The sequence below is a fragment of the Asparagus officinalis genome, chromosome 5 (assembly GCF_001876935.1).
Source record: "Asparagus officinalis chromosome 5, Aspof.V1, whole genome shotgun sequence".
Classification (NCBI taxonomy): Eukaryota; Viridiplantae; Streptophyta; class Magnoliopsida; order Asparagales; family Asparagaceae; genus Asparagus; species Asparagus officinalis.
The window spans coordinates 110324264-110335631 of record NC_033798.1 but is presented as its reverse complement, the minus strand read 5'-3'; the positions used below and the strand labels follow the sequence as shown (position 1 = coordinate 110335631).

Here is an 11368-nt window from a genome sequence, read left to right as displayed (position 1 = left end):
GAAATGTTCCTGATGCAGAGTGTTCTTCCAAAACAGCGCCAGGAATTATTTATAAGCCTCCAAGAGGCATACAGAAGGATCCAAGAGGCTCAATCCTAGAGCAACTAAGGAAGATCTGTTTTGAAACCTGGAAACGAATCACTCAAAAATGCCAATCGCCACTCGTAACTCACGCTAATCAATTGGCAAGTAAAGGTGCCACCCACGACCCCTCGTTTTCTCTAAAAAAGTAGTTCCCGATATCGACATCATCAACCCACAGAAGATTGGCGGTTAGCAAGTTCTACGCCATGTCTCCTGACATGATCAACTGGCTAAAATATCCCAACACCTTGAGCAAACTCATATCCATTTTATTCAGACCCGACTAAAGTCAGCTTCAAATGAAAGGGGCCAACTGTTATGATAATTTACCATCTACAAATAAAGATGTCGGGAGATTGACTGCATAGGCTTAAAAAGGGAATGGTCCAAACCGGCTTAGAAGCCCAAAAGCCTAGTCAGGGGCAAGTCTATCGGCCAGCCAAGCAGACGAGTCACCTTTCGACCAAGGGTCATCATTACCGACTCGAAGTGCAGGACTAGTCGGTCACTCATAATTAAGATAACTCCTCGAGCAGACGTCTCGACCATACACTCGGCCCAAAGCTCACTCGACTATCGAGTCAACAAATCATAATAATGACTCACAAAATCAACCCGCCTCAACTAAGGGGATAAGATCCGACTAAGCTCACTTCAGATGTCAATCGGCACTACAGCATTGATCAGTCCCATCGAGATCTTCGCTCTTACAAATCCCATGCATAAGCCCTTTATTCTCCTCACAAGTCACTTCCCAGAGATCGCCATGATGCTCTCCTGGGCTCTAATAGTTTTCCCTCCAATCACCAACCGCCATCTAGAGGGAGGAGGACGACCAAGTAGCTGGTCTATCCTCTGCCCTGCCTTATTTGTCAAATCCAGGATACTGAGAAGATTTTTTTCTCCTGTACCTGAGTGACTTCCCTTCCAATCACCAGTCGCCATCTGGAAGGGGAAGGATGACTCAGCTACCTGTCCATTCACCCCACAACCTCCTCCTGTGCATAGTCAAAGTCAAGGATCAAACTCTCAGAGGCAATGGGCTATAAAAAGGAGGAAAAGAAGGTAACGAAAGAGGGGAGATCATTTTTGCTGCTACTTTATTAAAGCTCTGATTTTTATCTTTAAAAAAGAGAACTAATAACTCCCAAAGAGTATCCTCTAGGGATATCAATGGCCCAGAGACTCTCCCTCAAACCCCACTCAAGTCCCCCAACTGACTTGACCGTTAGAGGTACTATGGGGGAAATGAGCCCCGTCCTCCTACGAGTTTCTCCTTGTATGTACAGTAGGATCGGGAATTTCAGTCTAAGGATCGGACATAAAGTCAGAAGAGGAGTCGGCCCCATCTCTCATCCTCTCCCTATCCGCCGCCAGTACGAAGACTAGAACCGCAACCCCATCGACTGTGTGTTCACGGACATCAACAGAAGGGAAAAACCTATCTCCCGATTTTGAAATGAGTCCTCCTACCGGGTCTACTCCTACCGATCATACCGATGTTAATCCCGGATCCGGTGATGACGATTCTACACCAAGAGCTCCTAAAAGGCTGAGATCCGATGTGTGAAATTTTTACGAGAAGATAGACGTCATCAAGGATGAACACGGTAGGATCCTCACGCAGAAAGCTAAATGTGCGTTGTACGGTAAGATTTTCCAATCTCATCATAAGAGCACCACCAACCACCTCAAACGCTATTTAGATAAACACAATAGAGGTCAGACGCCTCAAGGTGATATCTGACAATCTGTGATCTCACAATCCTCAACTTCTGGTGGTCGCATCATTCAAGCTAAACAAAGTCTGAAATCGCATCATTCAAGCTAAGGAGGATATGCCTATGGCTATGAAGAGCCAACATAGGCGTAGCCCTCAAGGGCTCCAACAGCTTTCTGGGGAGTATTTGCCAAGCAGAACCTAGAAAGCCCTCCTGGAGTTTGCGGGAAAAACTCCAAGGGCCACCTGATGATCGCCTCCTCGGGAAATCTGGCTCTGGCCCCTAGTAGCTATTCGAACCACCAAAGTTGAAGGAAGAACTGGTGGTTGAAGCATGTGACTTGTACTCGACCTACAAAAGAAGGCTCCTCCCATCGTAGGATGGTCTGGTCATTGATATCTCTGTAATCCCCAAGAGGGATCCATGGTTTTGTCAAATTCAAGGGAGAAAAGCATCGGCATCTGGGGTTTCACCAACAAGAAGCCCCCCATCACAAAAGTTACACGTGCCTCCTCCTGTTGAGCACCATCCTCCAAAAAGTTCAATCCACAGGACGCTGGCCATGAAGGGAAACCAATGGTGATGAAGCAAAATCGGCTAAAAAATTACCACATCCACCATCAGCCGAAATGATGATCGACACCGCCCATCGTGATTTTCACTCATCATGATTTATACGTAGAATTTTTTTTTAGACTTTTAACTATTGTTTTAGCTATATGTAGAACATACGGCTATTAAGCTGCCTGAAAAATTAATACATCGAACTAGTTTGATTCATACTCTAGAAGACTCTAAGTTATGTGAAAATTTTACGATATATATTTGATGATGTGTTGAACAAGATGTATGGTGCCGACCATGAATTTGATGAGCCAATTAGGTTATCTCATGATAAGATTTGAGCTCATCATCTCACGGTATCATTACTATATGTATATACATACACTAACGCACGGGTTTTTGAACATAGTACATGTTGTTTATTCATATATAACTATCAGACCTAAATTCATCTTTCTTTCACATTAATAAACCCTAAGATCCACAATTACATTGGTTTCAGCCAATCTAACACAAGCTACGTTGACGACACTGTCAACACCATTCAAACTGTCAACCCTTAAATCAAACCCACAAACTAGCTTCTCCTAGTTACGGCCCTCTCCCTTCTCCTTTATTCCCGTCCTCCCCCAATATCTCCTCCAGCGACCTCCCCTTCGTCTCCATCACCAAAAACGTACAAAAGAACCCCAACAGATTCGTAAACACAAGAAACAGCAAAGCCGCTCTAATCTGCTCCGTGTCCCCATCCAATGTAAAACTCCGCACCCCAAACGCACCCACTACCGCACCCGCTTTCCCTGCCGCTGCACTCAGTGCGTGACACGTGGACCTCACCCTCGTCGAAAACAACTCCGCGGGCAGAACAAAGGTCGTGATGTTCAGCCCGAAATTCGAGAAGAAGAACGTCAATCCGTACAATGCAACAAACAGCCTATGATTCTCTCCCTTTAAGTACTCGTACTTTGCTCCGAGAATCAGCATGAAGACCGACATCATGAAGAACCCGATGAGTTGGATTAGGTATCGGCCCAGTTTCTCGATGAAGACGACGGTGAACCAGTAGCCTGGGAAAGTTCCGAGGAGGGCGATGATGAACATGGCTCTTGAAGTCTCGGAGACTTCTCTTAATGCGTTGATCTCGTTCGCCTCGCTGGTTAAATAAACCGCGAGGAAGATGTCCTTTTGGGTGAGATTCTGTCTGTAGAACGCGTCGAGCAAGAACCAAGTGCTCGTCGTTCCGATCAGATGACGGCCGTGACGGCTGAAGAATTCAGCAGAGAGAAGGGGGTAGTTGTTGTTGTTCTTGAACTCTTCAATTTTATTGGGCTCCGTTTGGATCTCGACTTCAAGAACTTTGCCCATATCGGTTGTCGCCTGCTTCGCGTTGCCAGCAATGAGAGCCGTGTATCGTCCCGTCTCCGGCATTTTCATCCGCCAGTAGTAGGTCACAATGGCTGGCAGAGCTCCGAGCATGAGAACAATTCTCCATAACCAATCGGCTTGCCTTTGTGTAGATTCAATAGGATTAGTGGCAAATCCGGGCACCGGAAATAAATGGAGAAAGAGCGCTGATAACGACATAGAGACATGCCCGGCGAAAATTATTCCAACGCCTTGCATAGCGAAGACGGCGGCGATGAAAGCGCCCCGAGTCTTCTTGTTCGCGTACTTTGACATGATCGTCGCCGAGAGAGCGTAATTGCCGCCAATGCCGAACCCGAGCCAGAACCGAAAGAAACATAAGGTGCCTATAACCGCTTTCGCCGAGGAGCCGAAGGATAAGCCGGAGCCAATAGCGCAGACGTGTTAGATCTTATAAAAAAACTTGAGATCTAAACCATAAAGCCATGATTAATTCAAAGAGATTTACAAGAATCAAAAGAAAAGAGCGGAAGCTTATACCTGAATCCATAGATTAAACTTGAGATGGGTTTTGGATCTTCTAACCTTAGGGTTTCTCTAGCCAAACTTCTCTCTAGATGGGGGTGAAGAGAATTAGAGAATGTAACCCTAGATTAGGGACCATAACCCCTTATTTAGAATGTAACCCTAGATTAGGGACCATAACCCCTTATTTATAGATATTGTACATTTGTAATTTGGCCCCTTATCAAATCATAATTACAACCTGGTATCTGCACATATAACTCCATGATTATATTTTAAATACCCATTAACCCAAATTGATTGATCACTTTAGTGGGTTATCCTGAAGGATAGCAATACGCACAGATTAATTATATGTGCCAACAAATAGATTTAATTAGATTTAAATCCAACAATCTCCCACTTGGGCACCATATGATTCCTTAAATTGTGTATAACCTTATGAGCTCAAAATTGCTATCACTGAAAAGATATTTCCGAACAATCTCGTCCATTGACTATATCAATATAGGATCAAAGCGGCCTTCGTCACGTATATCAATACAATCAAACGACATAGATCAATCATGGATATGCAGCATGAAAATTACATGCAATGTGATCAGTACATGTCTATTTTCAACTGGTCCTAATTTAGTGAGGTCAAAAACCAAACATAATGTAACATAGTGTCTTAACTGAATACTTTATTCTGATCAGACAATATAACCAAACACAGAGCACCACAATTACAAACTCTCACTAAATCATGGTATCCTCAAATAACACCACACCCATATGAGCAGTGTGCTCATGAAAGACCTTGGGTGGCAATCCCTTAGTAAGAGGATCAGCAATCATGGAGTTTGTCCCAATGTGCTCTATGGATATCTGTCCACTTTGTACCCTTTCTTTCACAACCAGGAACTTAATGTCAATATGTTTTGACTTAGTTGAGCTCCTGTTGTTATTGGAATACATTACTGCAGATTTATTGTCACAATATAACCTTAGTGGTCTTTCCATATTTTCCAAAATGTGCAGTCTCGTGACAAAGTTTCGCAGCCATATTCCCTAATTGGATGCCTCATAGCAAGCTACAATTCTGCTGCCATAGTGGAGGAGCTACAAGTATTTGTTTGACACTTTTCCATGATATAGCTTCTCCTGCTAACATATAAATATAGCCTGATGTAGACTTTCTGCTATCTTGGCATCCAGCAAAATCAGAATCAGAGTACCCAATGACCTCCAACTGTTCTGATTCTGTATGTGAGCATATAATCTTTTGTTTTCTGAAGATACCTCATAACCCTTTTGACTGCTATCCAATGATCCATACCAGGGTTGCTTAAGTATCTGCCTAACATCCTAACAATATACGCAATATCCGGACGCGTACATACCTGAGCATATATTAGACTTCCTACAGCCGAAGCATAAGGAATCTTCTGCATTTCCTGAATTTCAAGGTTACCTTTAGGGCACTGATTGAGACTAAATTTGTCTCCTTTAGCCACAGGGGTGTCTTCTGGTCTGTAGTCTTGCATGCCAAACCTTTTAAGTACCTTATCGATATAGCTCTTTTGTGATAATCCAAAAATACTCTGAGAGCGATCTCGATGTATCTGGTTTCCTAATATAAAAGAGGCGTCCCCAAGATCTTTCATCTTATAATTCTTTGATAGAAATCTCTTGGTTTCGTGCAGTATGCCTATATCATTAGTGGCAAGCAATATATCATCGACATATAGAACCAGAAAGATATACTTACTCCCACTGAACTTGTGATATACACAGTCATCAACAATGTTCATCTCAAAACCGAACGAGATAATTATTTGTTGAAACTTATGATACCATTGACGAGGAGCTTGCTTGAGTCCATAAATGGATTTCCTTAATTTGCAGACCATATTCTTTGGGTCTCCTGACACAAAGTTTTCTGGTTGCACCATATAAATCATCTCATCAATGTCTTCATTGAGAAAAACAGTCTTAACATCCATCTGATGTAACTTAAGATCATAATGAGCAACAAGTGCCATGATTGTTCTGAAAGAGTCTTTAGATGAAACCGGAGAGAAAGTGTCTGTATAATCAATGCATTCTTTTTGAGTATAGCCTTTAGCAACAAGACGTGCCTTTTACCTCTTCACATTACCGTTTGCATCCCGCTTGGTTTTAAATATCCATTTACAACCAATTAGTTTTGCACCTTCTGGTAACGGGACAAGTTCCCAAACCTTATTGTCTTGCATAGACTTGTACTCTTCATTCATGGCATCAATCTACTGTTGAGTGTTAGAACTTTTCATGGCCTGAAGGAAGTTGATTGGATCATGTTCCAACATTCCATTACTTTCCTCATGTTCTTGGAGAAATACAATATAATCATCCGGAATAGCATTTCTCCTTTCTCTCGTGGATCTCCTTAATGGCACTGGTTCTTGAGGTTGTTGAGTTTGTTCTTCTGGAACAGGGAGTTGTTCAACATTATCATCTTGAGGTTCCTGATTTACTTCTTGAGCAACAACAGGTATAGGAACCTGAATATTGTCAAAAGTAACTGTATGGATTGGATCTGAAGCCAATTCCTCCTCAAAACTAATGTCTCTAACCTTATTTCTCCCCCCAAACTCAACATCCTCAAAGAATGTTGCTGTTCCCGTCTCAAAAATATTCCTTATAGTGGGATCATAAAACTTATAGCCCCTAGAGCGATCAGGGTACCCAATAAAGTAGCTGCTAACTGTTTTGGAGTCCAATTTCTTTTCATTTGGCCTATAAGGCCTTGCCTCAGCTGGACATCCCCAAATATGTAAATGCTTTAAACTGGGCTTTCGACCAGTCCAAAGCTCATAAGGTGTTTTAGCAACTGCTTTACTTGGTACTCTATTCAGAATGTAAGCTGCTGTCTTAAGTGCTTCTCCCCAGAGTGACTCTGGTAAAGAAGAATGAGCAATCATACTTCTTACCATATCCTTAAGAGTCCTGTTTCGTCTTTCAGCTACACCATTCATGCTAGGTGAACCCGGCATAGTGTACTGTGGGACGATACCGCATTCCTCTAGGTATCTAGCAAATGGTCCTGGACGTTGTTCACCTGAACCATCATATCTACCGTAGTACTCACCACCACGATCAGATCTGACGGTTTTAATTCTTCTGTTGAGTTGATTCTCAACTTCAGCTTTATAGGCTTTGAACATGTCCAGAGACTCAGATTTTTCATGAATAAGATATAGGTGCCCATAACGTGAGTAATCGTCTATGAATGATATAAAATATTGTTGACCATTCCAGGATTCCGTAGGGAATGGCCCACAAATATCCGTATGTATCAATTCTAAGACATCCGAAGATCTGTTGGCACCTAATCTCTTCACTTTGGTCTGTTTTCCCTTGATACATTCAACACATACGTCGAAGTCCGAAAAATCAAGGGAATCCAAAATGCCATCAGACACAAGACGCTCAACTCTACCTTTTGAGATATGACCTAAGCGCTTATGCCATAATGTCGCCGAATTTTCCTTATTTAATTTACGCTTAGTACCACGTGATTCCACATGCAAGGATTCATTGTAAGAAGCAATTGTATCAAGCAAATATAGGTTGTCATAAATACTCAAGTAACCGGTTCCCACAACATTTGAATTAAAAGATAAACTGAATTGACTGTTTCCAAATGAACAAGAATAACCTGATTTGTCCAATACAGAAACAGAAACCAAATTCCGTCTAAAAGACGGTACTACAAAAGTATCTTTTAAATCCAAATAATAACCAGTTCCTAACAACAACCTAAAGTGCCCAATTGCTTCCACATCTACCGATTGTCCGTCGCCCACAAAGATGTGTCTTTCAACATCACTTGGCTTTCGGTAGCTCAGGCAACCCTGCATAGAAACACTTATGTGAGTAGTAGCACCAGAGTCTAACCACCAAGTGTTTCTAGGTACTGAAGCTAAATTAACCTCAGAACAGACCAAAGTAAGGAACGTACCCTTATTAGCACGCCGGGCGTGATATTTTGTACAATCCTTCTTTACGTGTCCAGGTTTGTTACATAAGAAACAACCCTGATTGTCCTTATGTTGTTTCTTCTGAACTGGACCCTTAGCAGCTTCATTATCATTCTTCCTTTTCTTGCCCTTATCCTTAGAGGCATAGGCCAAATGAGCACTTTCTGTCTTATCTTGCTTCAACCTGTCTTCTTCTTGCACACAGTATGAAATGAGCTCATTTAGAGTCCATTTCTCCTTTTGGCAGTTATAATTGACCTTAAACTGAGTGAATTGTGCAGGAAGAGATAACAAAACCAGATGCACCAATAACTCATCACAAAGATTGAGTTTAAGTGCCTTAAGCTTTGAAGCAATATGAGACATTTCCATAATGTACTCCCTGATATTTCCTTTGCCCTTATACTTCATTGAAATCAAGCGAGCTAAGAGTGTGCTTGTTTCTACCTTATCGTTTTTCGCAAAACGCTTCTCAATTTCGGCAAGGAAATCTTTAGCATTAGTAATCCCTTCGGATTCTATGCCCCTGAAGGTTTCCGGAACGCCACGCTTAATGATTATAAGACTCATGCGATTTGAACGCTCCCACTTCTCATACTCCTTCTTTGCATCAGGAGTGCTATCCGCATTGAGAGGTTGGGGTTGTTCAATTCTTAATGCAAAGGTCTAGATCCACGCAGCCAAGAACAATTAATATGTTCTATTTCCAAACCTTGAAGTTTGTCCCATTTAGCATGGGAATTGAGTTGATGTTAGCAGAAATTGTTGCAGCAGATGCATTAGCTGAAATAAAACAAAAATGCTCACATCAATAACCATAATTAGTAATCAATAAAATTCAAATAATGACGAATCTCATCCAAGATATCTGGCACAACATTAATATCAAGTCTTTGGACAGTAATATTAACTTGTAAGTGATACCTTGTTGCAATGATCAAACATTGACAATAACTCATGTCAAATAATGAAACTATCTTTGGATCGATTCATTATTCACATGTAAACCTTATAATTATCATACGCTTATCATCGCAGATGTGTATACAGTCTAAATAAATATTAACTTTCCTTTGGGCCGATTAAATATTTACACGAAAGCATACACACAAACATCTCACATTCTTCATGAACAATCTACACAAGAGAGGTTACTTTGGCAACTTCTTGTTTCAATTAATCAATTGGAGTGAGAGACAACCTTAATACCTTAGTGTCATAATATTTGAATTAAATAATTGATTAAAAACCAAATTAAATTTAAATTAAATTAATTTAAATTTCCATAGCTTAAATAGCGCCCATAACTTAATTGAATAAATTAAGTATACCAAAGTGGACCCATAATTTAATATGAGAAGCCGAGGCTTAACCATAGTGAACACGAAGTTCGCTTAACTTCGAACGCGAGGTTCATCTGTATTGAGTACGAGACTCACCTAAGCATGAACGTGAGGTTCGTCTGAAAATGAACGTGATGCTCAACTTGAGAACGAATGTGAGGTTCGTTTGAAAAATGAACGTGAGGTTCGACTGAAAATGAACACAGGGTTCAACTTGAGAACGAACGTGAGGTTCGTTTGAAAAAAGAACGCGAGGTTCGACTGAAAACGAACACAGGGTTCAACTTGAGAATGAACGCGAGGTTCGTTTGAAATATGAACGCGAGGTTCGACTGGAAATGAACGCGAGGTTCGACTTAAATTGAGCGCGAGGCTCACCTTAGAACTGAGCGCGAGGATCACCTTAGAACTGAGCGCAAGGCTCACCTTAGAACGAACGCGAGGTTCGTTTGATTTGAGCGCGATGCTCACTTGAGAATGAACGCGAAGTTCGTTTGAAGCTTTCAAGCCTCGCCAAAATCTGAGGTAACCACCTCCTTAATTTTTGCCACGTTTTCACGCATGAACCCCTTGAGGGTTTAATCTGAAACCGCCGCCGCCATTGCTCCCACACCCAAACGTCGAAACCCTAGTGTTTCCTAATGCCGTCATCATCGTCGGAGTCGAGAGCGAGGCCGCCAGCGACACTTCGCCGGCGAGGAGCACGGGGACCGACGATCAAACAAGAAAATAGATCCAAAAAGTTCCTCGATTTTATTTCAAAATCAGATCCAGAATAAAAGATGACCTTTTGATCCAAAATTGAAAGAAAAAACCAAACAAAAGGAAATATTTACTGTTCATCCAAAAAAATAAAAAACGTAACTGTTCATCCGAACGTTATTGTTCATCCGAGAACAATTCTTAATCAAAACCAGAGATTTTAAGATAAAAAAACCCAAATTTTTAAGAACTTAAACCCCTAAAAATTAATCACATGTGGCTCTGATACCACTTATTAGATCTTATAAAAAAACTTGAGATCTAAACCATAAAGCCATGATTAATTCAAAGAGATTTACAAGAATCAAAAGAAAAGAGCGAAAGCTTATACCTGAATCCATAGATTAAACTTGAGATGGGTTTTGGATCTTCTAACCTTAGGGTTTCTCTAGCCAAACTTCTCTCTAGATGGGGGTGAAGAGAATTAGAGAATGTAACCCTAAATTAGGGACCATAACCCCTTATTTATAGATGTTGTACATTTGCAATTTGACCCCTCATCAAATCACAATTACAACCTAGTATCTACACATATAACCCCATGATTATATTTTAAATACCCATTAACCCAAATTGATTGATCACTTTAGTGGGTTATCCTGAAGGATAGCAATACACACAGATTAATCATATGTGCCAACAAATAGATTTAATTAGATTTAAATCCAACAAGACGACCATAAGAATTAAGGTCACGCCGTAGACACGCTTGCGGCCAAGCTTGTGAGGGTACCGATGAGGGCGACTCTGGTGACGATGTTGTTGACGTCAGGGGAGAGTTTACCGGGTTGTTTGGAGGAGCCCTCGTAGAAGTAGAGGCGGCCAAGGAGTTTGGAGATGGTAGAGATGCAGAAGAGGTCGTAGGCATCGGTGAAGAACCCCATTCCGGCGATGACGATGGTTGTTATGTGGTACCATTGGGTTCGGGCGGTGTCGAGGGCCGTTAGCACGGCGAGGCCGTTGGAGGAGGAGGACATATGGTTGCTATGTTGAGGTT

The 11368-nt window shown here is 41.6% G+C and overlaps 1 protein-coding gene across 1 annotated transcript; it reads right to left on the bottom strand.

Annotated features, from left to right (window-relative positions):
• Nucleotides 2961–11348, bottom strand: LOC109842361 (inorganic phosphate transporter 1-11-like). Its single transcript, XM_020411248.1, is given in 3 exon segments — nucleotides 2961–4184; nucleotides 11050–11096; nucleotides 11099–11348. Coding segments are annotated over 3 exon segments (1521 nt in total).